Below are 13,324 nucleotides of genomic sequence, written 5' to 3' on the forward strand. Positions count from 1 at the left end.
GAGCCTGATGCAGTATAAATACTTTTAAAAACTACACTCACAAATATAGGAATGAAAAGTGTGTACATAGGAAACAATAGAAAAACGTATTGATATTAAATCCAGTTTTCTCCATTAATATCAACACTTTGTTTACATTGAAACTTCAATGACCTTATTGAGCTGGTTACATAGCAGCTGCTGCAGTAGCAGAGGTGACCATCAGGTGGCAGCGTGTTGGTGGTAAATCATTATTTAGCTGCTTGTATAGAAGTTGATGCAATTTGTTGTTTTCATTTCACACGAGTAAATATTAAGACTGAGCCTCCTGCATTCAAAATCCCACTTTAGGAATATACTCAAATATAATCAATAATATCATCTCAATATAAAATTCTATCAAATAAATCTAGTGGAGTAAAAATAATATTTGACTTAAATGTGGATTAAAAGGAAATACAGTAGAAGTACTTGAGTCAACGTGTGTAATCCTGAGGGGCTTTAAAGTGGAGCTGCAGCTGCTTCGGGTCCAACAAGTGCAAAATCCCACAAAACATATCAAATAACCCACCAAACCAGTTTCTTAAGCCCCGGCCACTGGAGCCTGTGAAACACGAGGGCGCTCCAATATCAGAGAAAACCTCAAGACACATCGAACACTTCCAGAATGGTTTTTTATTTCAAGTGGGAAAATGCAGGAGGAGGCTGACATGTAGACGAGAAAAGACGGGGGGGGGGTGGAGGTGGACATCAGGCCGCTCAGTCTCTTGGCATCTTCACGTGAAACAGAAAAGTTACAGATTGTCCCTCACATGCCAGAAGATCAGCCTCCTCTTTCCTCACACACTCACAGGTGTTTGACTTTAAACCTCACAGCAGCAAACATTCACTAAATTCAAGCCGCGCACACTTCAGTGTCACGAACAAGGTGTTGTGACGTTTGTGTCCCTGAAAACACAAAGAAAACAGGACTGCTTCAGTCTTCATGAATCGTTTCTGCGTCACTGTGAATAGGATTGTGAATGTGTGTCCACTTTACTGTTACGACCCACAGAGACATGAAATGAGGCATTGAAGACATTAGACGTAACATTCCACCATCTCTTCTTGCACTTTGTGTGTCTGCCTCTAATAACTAAGGTTGGCTGAGATCAACATTCTGCTGTATGAGCTGTTCAGACAGAAAAGGCTAGATTTTTTTCATTTTTGCAAAAACAATTTTTTGTATTGGAGGGTTTCCTAAACACATAACAACAATCTAGGCCAAAAAATTGTTTATCATAATTAAATGTGAAATAATGTCAAAAACCATGAGTCAATGTCCGCATCGTGGTCTTGGTAAAGTTCGACCCAATGTTAGTCTTAGGAAACTATCCAAAGTACCAACTACACTGTTAGAAAGCAACTTATTAGCCATTATTACTTTATATAAGTAATAATTTTGAGGAACTTTTACTTTTTTTGAGTATCTCTCTGATTTATTCTTTGAACCTACAACTTCAGAAGAATTAACACAAAGTATAACCAACAAATAAATTACGTTGTATTTCAGATACAGGTTTTATGAGTTCAGATAAAAGAAGTCTTTGTTGATTCCCGGGGGAATTTACTCAACAGTAATTAAAATCAGCCCCACATTTACCAGCTGCAGGATTAAAGTAATGTACAAAGGAATTCATGAGTTATAATAATTTAATGATATTTTAACAGATTCATAAAGGTCTTTTCTGCTCATATGGAAACTTTTGCTGAGTGAATTGCCACCTTGGATCTTTATTTTTCTTTCTTTCTGTCTGAACAAACCGTCAGAATCACCACTCGTGTCTCAGAGTATTATTATTATTATTATGAGTCTGTCACTCCTTCACCACAAATATCTTTTCAACATCGATAGTTCTGACACTTGTTTTCTTACAATCTTTGTTTTCACATCTACCGATCGACTGTCACCAAGTAATCTGTCGACATTCTGTTCTTCTGACCTCAACACTGTCAAGTCTGGATTTTGTTTTAGTGGTTCAGGTACCTGAGTTTTAACAGCATGAGAGCAGTAAGAATTGTGGGTAATGTACAGTAACATGGACGGATGAGTAATAGAGAGTGAAATTTAAATATCTCATCACCAGGTAGAGTTAAGATGTAACACAGCAGACGCATCGATAAAAGACACCCGACGACCGGACATTAACACAGTCTCTGCTCAGTGCTCGGATAAAGCAGTAAAGTTTCATTTCAGTCCTTCTCCGGTGTTCGTCTGTCGCATTCCTCCTCTTCGTCCTCCTCCTCCTCGTCCTCCTCCCCGTCGTCTCCAAACGTCTGCTCCTCCATTTTGACGCGCGAGTGTGAGCGTGCCGCCACCTGAGCGGCGAGGGCGGAGCTGAAACTCAGAGCCTCGGAGCCGTGGATCTCCGCCAGTCTGTCCATCAAGGAGACGGCGGTGACTTTGGGCTTCAGGAGACAGTCCAGGCCGTTCTGGGACTCCGCCCCCTCCTCCAGGAGCCCGTCGTACTGGTGAAGCTCGGACCCTCCTCCTCCTCCTCTGTTGCAGACCGGACTCACTCCCGACTCCTCGTCCTCTCCCTTCGAACCACAGCTGAACTCCATCACCGGCTCCATGGAGGGGTCAGGACTCACCCTGTCTGTTTCTTCCCCATCGCTTCCTGCGGGCTGCTCTGAGATGTGGTTTCCCTCCTCATCGCCGGTTTCTGCCGATCCTACAGAAGTCGGAGCATCTGGTGGGTTGGTGGCAGGATCTGAACCTTCAGTGCAAGCTGAAAGCGCCACAGCAGCTGCAAGACGAAGAAAGACAAACAGGATTTAGGGATCGAATCGTATACTGATTTATGATTTTGACTTGTGGATTATTTTATCGTCCTGAGTATCAGCAGAAAGACAGACGGCAGATAAACACCAATGCAGACCTTGGTCATTGAAGAGCAGCTGCTTCCTCTTCATCCTCTCCCCCTCTGATGCACGGAAGCCCAGGACAGCCTTCAGCTCCGACAGGACGCGACGAGACTCCTCCCTCTCACGGCGCTGACGCTCCCGTTCCTCCGGTGACAAAATGTCGGACCAAGACCCTCTGCCTTCACCGTCAGAGTCTGAGTCGGACACGTAGGCCTCCCACTCCTGGTCGAACCAAACAGTGCAACAGGGCGACGACATGAGGAGATAGAAGGGAAAGGCGTTGAGCGTCAAATTGAAACAACGTGTACAAAAATATTAACTGTTATGACAGACATTTTGTGTAAACAGAGAAAGACAATGAGAGATATCAGGTGAAAGGAGGAGATTTGATCCTACCAGCTCCTCTGGCACAGGGTCTCTGTCCAGGATCAAGGGGTACGACGGAGGAGGAGCAGGAATCTCAGTCACAGGAGTTCCACACTGCTCCTGACCTTCAGCATTACCTGCAGAGATTGTGTAAACTTAAATTTCTGCAATAAAATCACCACAACAGCTCGGCCATGCAGTTTGGTCACTGTGTTGAAGGTCACGGCCTGTTTTCTCGTCCTACATTCTGGAGGAGCGACTTCCTCCATGACGGGCAACAGACTTGAGTCATGGTAAAGGAAGTAGGAAGTCTGTTAAAAATAGGACGACAGTAAATATGGAAACAATATGTGACTAAAGAGGGTGTTGTGTATATGTTGCGTAGCACCGTGAGGAGCAGGGAATGATGAGTAAAGAACCGACAAGTATGTGGTCATAATGTCAGCTTCACATAGAAAGCTGCCATGACACTATAGCAGGTCACAACCTGAAGGAAACAGCAGCATGTTGCTGACTTTATGGCATAAATAGACATTTTTATTTTTACTAAAATGTTAAAATGTCTGTTTTATAACTATATTCACTGTATTAGTGATTGTTACTTATCAAGAGTACTTTTAAAAGTCTTTTTAAAAGTATGATTTAGTTTCAAAACGCATCATTGTTGCTATGGTAACGCTTGCCGTCCACACTAGCCTGGAGTTTTCGAGCGCCTAAAACTGAGAAGTTAGGAAACGCCGCTGGCCCCGACTTAGTTTGATTGAGCTTGTGTCTGCTCACCCGAACAGGCGTTGGCCCGTCTCAGCATGCGTGCCACCTGGTTGACGCTGTCCTCCCAGCAGCCCGTGCTGGCCTGCATGTGCGGCTGCAGCTGGTGCAGCCGGTCGTTGAGGTCCTGGTAGCCGTCGCACGACAGCTCCGTCAGCTCCTTGGAAACCATCAGCTTCTCCAGGTCGTCCTCCAGGATGATCATCCTGACGACGTCGGACACAGAGGAGGAAGAGCGGTGTCAACAGCGAGGGAAAATTATGTGGTAAATACTTTTAATACAGATGTTTCCTGACACACTGTGGAAGCGCTGCAGTTCTTTTGACTTTTAATTCATATATTTTCAGTACAACACTCAAACTTAATGTACTATGTCCTTATGCACATTCCTTTACAATGTACTATTCTTGTGTTGCTGGTGCAGTGACCCAGTTTCACCATACTCATTATTAAAGTCTCATTTGATCTTAATGGAGGTGTAGAATGAGGCCAGTCAGGGTGTGTGTGTGTGTGTGTGTGTGTGTGTGTGTGTGTGTGTGTGTGTGTGTGTGTGTGTGTGTGTGTGTGTGTGTGTGTGTCTCACTCGCTGAGCAGGGCCTTGAGGTGCAGCTGAAGGCTTCGGATGGACGTGTGCAGGGTGTTGAGCTCTCGGCACTTCTCCCTGGCTCGCCCGGTCTTGTCGGAGCCCGTCGACCTCGGCTGGGTTTCAAAGTGTCGGTGGAAGTCGTAGCTGCGCTGCACTTCGTAGAGGCAGCCGGCCAGGGCGAGATGCAGGGGCTCAGTTACCGCGGCGATAGAGAGGTGCAGGGGAGACGGAGGAAGAGGGGGGGGTTCTCCTTTGAGCGCGCCCTCTTCTGGCTCCTCTATTCGTCGTGGGGACAGCAGAAGGGCCATTCGGCGGAAACATTCAGAGCTTTGTCCCACCCACAGCTGGTACAGCATCTGCAGGAGAACAAACCAACAAACACCTGTCGTCATAATTCCCAGCACTGCTCTTTTTTCTCTTTTACATAATCTTTGAGCTGTTGCCGCCTCAAGCCTCTTTACCTCAGGTCAGTGCATGAATACACTTGTCAAACTATCACCTTCCTCAAAGCTCTGAATCAGAGAGGAAAGTAGAGCCAAAACAGACACTGAGCACAACAGAGAAGTGGATCAGGTGGATTTACGAGTTACGAGTGGCTTGAGAAGTTTCCATCGGCATTTTGATCCTTTTCTAGTGGTGAAAAATGAAAACCATTGGAACAAACATGTAGTCAAGCAAGAAAATCAAGTGAAAACTAAATCAAAAGTTCACTATATTCTTGTCCTGTCATTAAAGGAACGTCCTGTAGAACAGTGCACGCCTGACCTTCATCTTTCGGACTTTTTCTACCTCCCTGCACCACCTCCTCTCGATTCTCCAGGTTTAAACCTGCTGGATTTACCTTCAGGGCAGGCAGGCTGTAGTCGTCCGTCAGCTCCTGTGCCTGCTCGTCACCCAAGTGCTCGATTCCCAGGCCGAGGCCCAACTCCTTCAGAGGCACCGCAGACACATAGTTGGTCACGTTATCGATCTCAGAGTTGAGAGGAAACGTTTGCAGGGGTTAAGGACGCACCACACGTCTATGAAAACAATGACCATCTGTAGAGAGTTACATATTCCTCCATTTCAATTAATAGTAGTATATCTTATCAAGAGATATTTTGTATACGCCTGTAAATGGCTCTAGATATCAACTTTGAAAGGAGGACCTGGGATTCTGCTTATTAATGGCATTTAATCTAAAAATAAATATAAAACAATGTGATATACGAGAAAGGATATGCCTTGAGCATGTGACAGGTGGCCCTACGCGAGGCTCTGAAGGCTGAGCGGAGGGCCCGGTAGAGAGCCTTCCTCAGTCCAATCAGCTGCTGGCCACGCGGCACCGCCCCTGGACCCGCCCTGCTAAAGGAGCCTGCCGCACTCACCCTGTCGAGCAAACTTGACAAGTGAAATGTGATACAACTGTGGAGACGTCCCAGAGAGGCAGGGGGGCACACACAACACTGAACACCACATCACTAAATAACAGACGTTTGCTACGCGACAAAACAAAACACGGAGACAATTCAGACTTGAACACTACACAGGAATGTCACACTACTCAGCTATTTGACTATTAATCACATTAATTTTCTTGGGAGAGTTAGATGATAAGATTGATACCGCTCTCCGTGGTGCTACACAGCCGATTAGCTCAACATTATTATCCTCATTATAGTTTTTTTCAATTAATCGATTGTTTAGACTTAAAAAAAAAATATATATATTTTTTTGTTGTGATATAGAAAAACTAGAGATCCTCTCATGTGATTAAAAAACAAATTCTTTAAATCACTTAGTGTCCTTGGTATAATACCAGATTAACAAAGATTTTCTGTGATGTTAAAGCTGAACAGACAAATAAGTTCTACTCTAACATAAATAATTGAACTGCTTGAGACTCGCTACCTGCGGAGGTTAATTAACACACTGTCGACAAAGGAGGGAGATAATTGAGCAGGCTCAGCTGGAGATATGAATTCACATGATCATTATGTGTTTGATTGACAGGCAGGTGGACGTGAGAAGAGCACACTTACAGGGTGAATCCTCTGGAGATGACCTCGGTCTCCTGCACCAGACGCAGGGCTTTACGAGACAGGCCCGTCAGAGTCTTGCCGTTGTGGACCATAGTCTGGAGCTGTGTGACGCGGGCGTGGATGGCCCTCTGCACACGGCCCCGTCTCCAGAGCGTGATTCCCCTCAGCCCCACCCAGCCCAGCAGGGCCAGGCTCCAGGGGGCCACAGCCAGAGACCAGAGGCCCTCGGACACGGAGCAAAGACCCATCAGCACCGCGGCAAGGCCAACCAGCCCCGCCATGTCCCTGCGAGAGGGAGAGACAAGAACTCTGATCAGCGACACAGGAATTGGCTGAGAAAATACTTTAATGTAAAGTTTAACATAATACTTTTTGGGGAAATAAAGGTTTCCCAAAAAATGATTATACTACAAGAGGTATTGATTCATTTTTTAGGCTGTAGGTTCACTTTGTACTGGTGTTGTATTGGAAAGCATTATATTCTCTGGTGATCCAATTATCTTGCCCGTCCGCTGTGCACATGTGTTTCTCCTTCCCACCAACGTACCAGAGGGAGGGCCTGGCGATGAAGCTCGGTCTGGGCAGGGTGCTCGCTCGGCTGGGTGAGCCGGAGAGCGAGGAGGCGAGGGTGAGCAGGCTCGGGTCCAACAGCTCAATCAGCTCCACGTCCTCCTGCAGCAGCACGTCCTGGTCCAGAATGCACCTCACCGAGTACTGGCCGAACACGCAGTCCTGCAAGATGGAGGGGGGAAAAAAAACACCTTTCAAAATAAAAGAATGCGAAGGTGGTGGTTTTAGTGTCAGCATTGTTTTCTACCTACCAGCTGCTGCTCCAGCTTATGGGATGCAGCTGCCTGGTGCATCGGGCTCCATCGCCACACGGCCTCAGCCAACCTCCACAACCGTCCTCCCTGCAAAACACACAGGGGAGACGTTATAATGCAGTCAATTAAGTAAATGCTCCAATGCAGCACTTTCAATAAGCCCCAGTGGATCTGACAATTTGAAATATATTCCATATCAAAACACTAAGTAATACACCTGCAAGTCTAACCATCATTTTGTCTTGCTCCCACGAACCACGAGTGCATTTCCCAGTAATCACACACAACCAATAACAAGTGAGTAACACTCGCTCACGGTCAAAAGGAGTTTCCCAGGAGACAAACTCTTTCAGCCAACAACAACAAGTGCAATGTGTGTTTGTAAAAACTCACTCCTGGGTCTTATATAGCAGGACAGAAAAAACACACCCTGGTTTCACTTTGCTGGATTTCTGCTTTGGAATTATAACTGAGTGTTTACATTTTCAGCATCAATAAAAACTCAAATTTTGATCCCTTTTTAAATACATGGTTGTCAGAGAGGGAAGAGAGGTTTTAGTTCCAGAAAAAGAAACACGTTTGTTCGCATTTCACTGGAGACACTACACAGAAACACACACTTGTTCTATTCCCAGCACCAGGGGAGTCCCTGTGTAAACACACTGAAACATTCAATCGCCACAGAGCGTCACATTTTAAGTGCACTGACATTTCAGCGCAGAACAAAACTCTCTGGCTTTTTCAAAAATGCTGCAAAAACGTTTTTTCTTCCAACTGCTGAGAGCACACAAAATATTCCTAAACCGTGTAAAGCCTAATCATGAATAGGATCTAATGTAATCTGCTTAAGTGTGTGTGTGTGTGTGTGTGTGTGTGTGTGTGGCATCACTGAAGTTCTTTGTTTAGACTAATTCTGAAAGATGTTTGTGTCGAGGCTGTAAAAATAACACACGCGTCCGTTCTTATCAGTTAAGAGTTTAAAAACAGAGAAATCCTATCGAATCCTGCATAACAACATCCTGTGTAACCCGTGCACGTGTTTGTTTGTGAGACAGATGCATTGGGGGGGTTATTGATCCAGACTGGGATGTCTGCACCATGACCCTTTCCTGGAGGGTAAAACACAAGTTGTTAGTCTAACAGATGCGGTCAGATTGATTATTGATCAGAGACTGAGCACCAGGGCTGGACATTCACACAACCCTGGTCATCGGTCTCAGCCAACAATGTGTGTGTGAGTGTGTGAGTGTGTATGTGTACACACACCCACACAGCAGTTAATATCCTGAGCCACTCATCAGTATTCTACTGGTGTCACAGGGAGCAGTGGTCTGACTGTTACTGTGTGAGACAGTGAACACACAACACTGGATCTCACTTATAACACGTATGTGATTCCAGTTTCCCAGTTACAGTTTCTTGTGGACAATCTGACATACTGATTAAAAACATTAAAACCATTTCTCCCATGTACAGCTAAGATCCTTAAATTTGCCTGAACATCATTACACAGTTGTAAAACAGGCAAATCCGGTTTTACAGTTTCACGGCTGCACATTATTTTCCCAATTAACACACTAAGAGTTTGACCTATAAACCCACCACACTTTCCTGAAGACGAAAGTGACAACTACAGATTTCTAGTTTTGTTCAGGCAGCAAATAAAACCCCCCAGAGATATTCAGTTTAATATAATTAATGTCTACATTTTCTGTCAATATGCCACTTTATTGTTTCAGCTCTAGCCTGGAACAGATGAGATTAAAAGCAATTCTCCACTTGACAGCTAGGATGACTTATTTGCTTAAGCAACATAACCACAGAGCAAGAACCAAACCAGGGAAATATGGTAATAAAATATGTAAAAGAAACATCAAACTGAATTGACCTCACAGCATCGAGGCATGTTTAATTTTGCCAAATACACATTCTGTACGAGAAAGATCCCTCTCATACCTGACTGCAAGAGACGCACCTTTAATTTTCAGGCGATAAAATTGGGTAAATACAATTTAACACTAGATTCCAGAGGCTTTTACTCACATTTATACCTGAGACTATATTAAAGTGCTTTATGTTCACAACAGGGTACAAGGTAAGAGGGTCAATGAGAGCGGGAAACAGATTTCTCATCCATTCATGTGATGTGTGAGGATTCGAGCCAAAACGTCAGGAATAAAGCAACTTCTTTATTTTATTGTATTAAAAGATAAATGTGCACGACCTCCACAATATCAGGTCAAGGACAGACTGCCACACATACTGTACATACCAGACAAGCTCACACAGAGAGGCCCTTTGCTGTTAACTACAACTAAACTGTGGCTTATCAGCGTGAACATGATGTTCGTCTCGGAGCCGACTTTCTCTGAGCTCCAGGAAACTGGTCGTGGAGGGATGAGCCATACGCTTTCCTGTTTCATCTGAAACCCCCCCCCCCCGTCGACTCATTAGAACAACAGCAAACCAGAGAGGAAGCGTGACACGTACGGAAAGTTCCTGAATGAAGGAAACACAACGCTGTTTCCCGTTGCAAGAGGAGGAAGATGAGGGGGAGGGAACCAGGGAGAGGATGAGGGTCATGTGTTCCTCAGCTTTTCAGGACACGTTTCTCAAACTTCAGTCGTCAATGGTTTAATAGGATTAATGCAAGTGGCATTAAAAGTGAACCGTTATAATCCTTTTTGAGTGCAGAGAAGACGTGTATTAAAAAACAGGCGTACACATGTGAATTTCCGTAGAACACTCACACAGAGTGTATAAGAGGAATGACGTCAGAGGGAAAGCAGAGCGAGTCTCAGTAATCACATTTGTCCTATCGCTTCTAATATTGGCACAACAGCCGGAGAGAGAGAGAGAGAGAGAGAGAGAGAGAGAGAGAGAGAGAGAGAGAGAGAGAGAGAGAGAGAGAGAGAGAGAGAGGGATGCAACACAGGAAAAGGTTCTCTTCCCGATCACAGAGTCAAGAACATGCAACACAGAATACCTGTATGTGTGTGAAGGGATTCCTCCCAGCCATGTCTGCCCAACACTCTCCGACTGACGTGACGCATGTAAACCAGTGTGCATAACTGGGGGTGATTCTGTGCCAGTGTGTGTGATTGTTGTGAGTCAATAGTCAAATTAATTACTTTCTGTCTGACTGCACAAGTCAAACAGAGACACACAGACAGACAGACACACACACTGACCCAGGTCAGCGATGCAGATCATTTGAATTGAAAGTAATCGAGGTTCGATAATGATGGAGACAGAGGTGGACCCGTCATTTGAGGTAGTTCTTGTCACACTGATGTATGGTCATATGTTTTAATTACTTATTTGATGATTGACAGCTGAGACTGACTCGCGATTGATCGGGTGTGTGTATCGGCGAGACTTTGCTACCACGGCTCCACCCCCCAACACAACTGCAAAAACTCCAGCACCATATTACATCATCAAGATGGCAGCGTTCCTGTCTGGGATGTTTTGGCTTCAGTTCTGAAAAGTGGGTGGAGGTGGAGATGCGTCATCTATGTCAATTTACAGTCCTTAGTTGCAACTAATAATAATTTTAATCATCTAACTTATGTGTTTGAATTTGTTTTGTGATCAAGTCTGTTTATGGCTGCAAATTTCCCTCTGTGACAATAAACAGAGATGAATTAAGATTGATGCGTCCATTAAATAAGCTGGAGATCTGTAGAACGGTAGCGATGAGGCCATGTGTGACATTCGACATGTGTCAGTGATGGAGGAAACTCACGGAGGTTCTCTGTGGCGGGGGGAGGTCTCCCTCTGGTCCTCCATATTCCTCCTCCTGCGATGCCGTCGGACATGCCTCGAAGTCTGTGTGGCCTAGATCGTGCAGGTACTGGAAGAGAGGAGAGTTCTGCAAAGAGAGAGAGAGAGAGAGAGAGAGTCAGACACCTTGTAGAAGCAGCTGAGGAATGATGGAGGAGACGGGTAAAAAAAAAGCGCCAGATGGACGGAGGCAGAAGAGAATGCAGGTGATTAGGTCATCGGTTTCATGCAGGTCGAGCTATCACACAACCGGATTGTTCTCTAGTTTTTCGCAGGAGTCCTAAAGCGCCGCCGATCCTCTGAGCTGTCGACTTTCCCCTCAGGATTCATCAGATAAAGTTGGGGGGGCTCCACCCTCACCCACAGCTCCCCTCTCTGCTCCATACAGCTTACTTTCTCTTTCTATAAGGGAGGGATGCTGTAAAGCCAAATCTGTCAACTCATGCAAATGTCCCGGCTGTGTTCTCAGCCTCAGCATCCACACAGGCGATGCAGCTTCTCGCCCCTGGACAGAAAAACAGCTCAGACATCCGCCGTGAGGAGAACAGAGGAGGACAAACTGCACCATGGTCGGATTAGTGCCAAAAAAAGATGTCTGAGCATCTGTCTCCGAGCATCTGTGTCTGCAGCATCTGTGTCTGCAGCATCTGTGTCTGCAGCCTGTTGTGCTGCACATCTGCACAGTCACAGCCAAAACAACGAGAAGCTACTCACATGCATTGTCACACGAAGCCGCAGCTCATGTTGTCACCACCCAGATGTGTCAGTGTGTTAGTGTGTGAGTGAGTGAGTGTGTGTGTGTGTTTCCGGAACCGACGCATTGGGTCTGATCCACCACCTCCTCCTCCTCCTCCACCTCCTCCTCCTCCTCCAGCAACTGGTCTAACAATCACGAAACACCGACAACAATGAACCGTGTGGCCGAGCTGAGCCTCCCTCATGACCGGCAAAGCTCCTTGGCAGCTCCGCGGTCCGTCTCCGGCCAAATCGGTGGATTTGTTCCGCGCTGACAAAGCGGGGCGGCTGCTTCTGGCGGAGCTAGCATGCCCGTTAGCCCGTTAGCTTGCTAAGCTAAGCTAAGCTAGCTGCCGCAAACACACCGAGCGCCATGACATCGCAATAAAAAAGTTTGCAGGTGTTTTTTTAAAAAAAAATGTAAATAACGACACAAACCTCGAAAACCACGTCTTCATCGAACTCCTCAGTCATTGCTCTGCGCCATCTACCCGCAGCCCGTCCAGCATGATGGGGGTTGTAGGCGGCGGCGGTCGGAGGCAGCAGCCGCTTGGAAGTTAGGAGCAGTTCAGCCGGTGGCTAAAAGTCCGGGTCCAAAAAACTACATATCCCATGATGCTCGTCCTCAACAACCGTCGCTCCGACTGTGTCAGAGCGCCTCAAGCGGCCACGAGAGGGAACAGCAACTAAAATGTACAGTTTCAATTCAGAAATTACTTGTTTTGTATTTTCTAAAAGTAGACAAGTGAACACATTATGATAATTGACTCATATTCCAACAATTCAAATTCTTCTGATTCTACCTCAAGGATAAAAGTAAGAGCTGAAACGATTTGTCCACAATTCAATGGCCAGATCAATTCAGTCAATCAATCCAATAATCAATAGTTATTTTTCCCAATCAAAATTAGAGGACTTCCTGCTTTTCCTCGTCAGATTGAATCTTTTAAGATTAATGCAAACTGAATATTGAGAAGAAATCTGAAGGTGAAGGTTAGTTTGACCAGAGTAGTGTTGAGATGTCAGAGACTAAATGTATTAATATTATTTGACATAAATCACACACTCCCTCCCTCTTGCTTATAGCATTTTCTGTATTTAATTTTGTTTCCTATTTTTATATTGTTCATCTTCATACTTGCACAAATACACCACAGCACATCCCTTGTATATGTGTAAACCTGCTTGGCAATAAAACCAGATTCTGTAAATATGAATAAGAAAAATGTGTGCATTATACTACTTATAGGTGTGTACTACAATGCAATAGCTGAGTGGTGTTATAATAAGTTAAAGTTAACATAAACAGTGGAGATATCTTTGTATTTTATTTATTTACTACTATCTTATCT

The 13,324-nt window shown here is 45.1% G+C and overlaps 1 protein-coding gene across 3 annotated transcripts; it reads right to left on the reverse strand.

Moving 5' to 3' along the window:
* Nucleotides 1-634: 634 nt before the first annotated feature.
* On the reverse strand, nucleotides 635-12,555 carry vezt (vezatin, adherens junctions transmembrane protein). Of its 3 annotated transcripts, none has more exons than XM_035147425.2 (12): nucleotides 12,411-12,555; nucleotides 11,200-11,325; nucleotides 7,449-7,538; nucleotides 7,175-7,359; nucleotides 6,628-6,912; nucleotides 5,828-5,974; nucleotides 5,448-5,595; nucleotides 4,604-4,962; nucleotides 4,033-4,226; nucleotides 3,283-3,389; nucleotides 2,901-3,108; nucleotides 635-2,768 (listed from the first exon to the last, which is right to left on the reverse strand). In XM_035147425.2, the coding sequence occupies exons 1-12, from the start codon at nucleotides 12,444-12,446 to the stop codon at nucleotides 2,212-2,214; spliced, it is 2,442 nt and encodes an 813-aa protein (XP_035003316.1). In that variant the 5' UTR covers nucleotides 12,447-12,555; the 3' UTR covers nucleotides 635-2,211. The 3 variants fall into 3 exon arrangements, with proteins under 3 accessions (XP_035003316.1, XP_035003315.1, XP_035003317.1); XM_035147424.2 differs by having other exon boundaries at nucleotides 5,828-5,986; XM_035147426.2 differs by lacking the exon at nucleotides 12,411-12,555 and adding an exon at nucleotides 11,952-12,068 and having other exon boundaries at nucleotides 5,828-5,986.
* Between the last annotated feature and the right edge of the window lie 769 nt (nucleotides 12,556-13,324).

Source organism: Hippoglossus stenolepis, chromosome 22, assembly GCF_022539355.2.
Source record: "Hippoglossus stenolepis isolate QCI-W04-F060 chromosome 22, HSTE1.2, whole genome shotgun sequence".
NCBI classification, from domain to species: Eukaryota; Metazoa; Chordata; class Actinopteri; order Pleuronectiformes; family Pleuronectidae; genus Hippoglossus; species Hippoglossus stenolepis.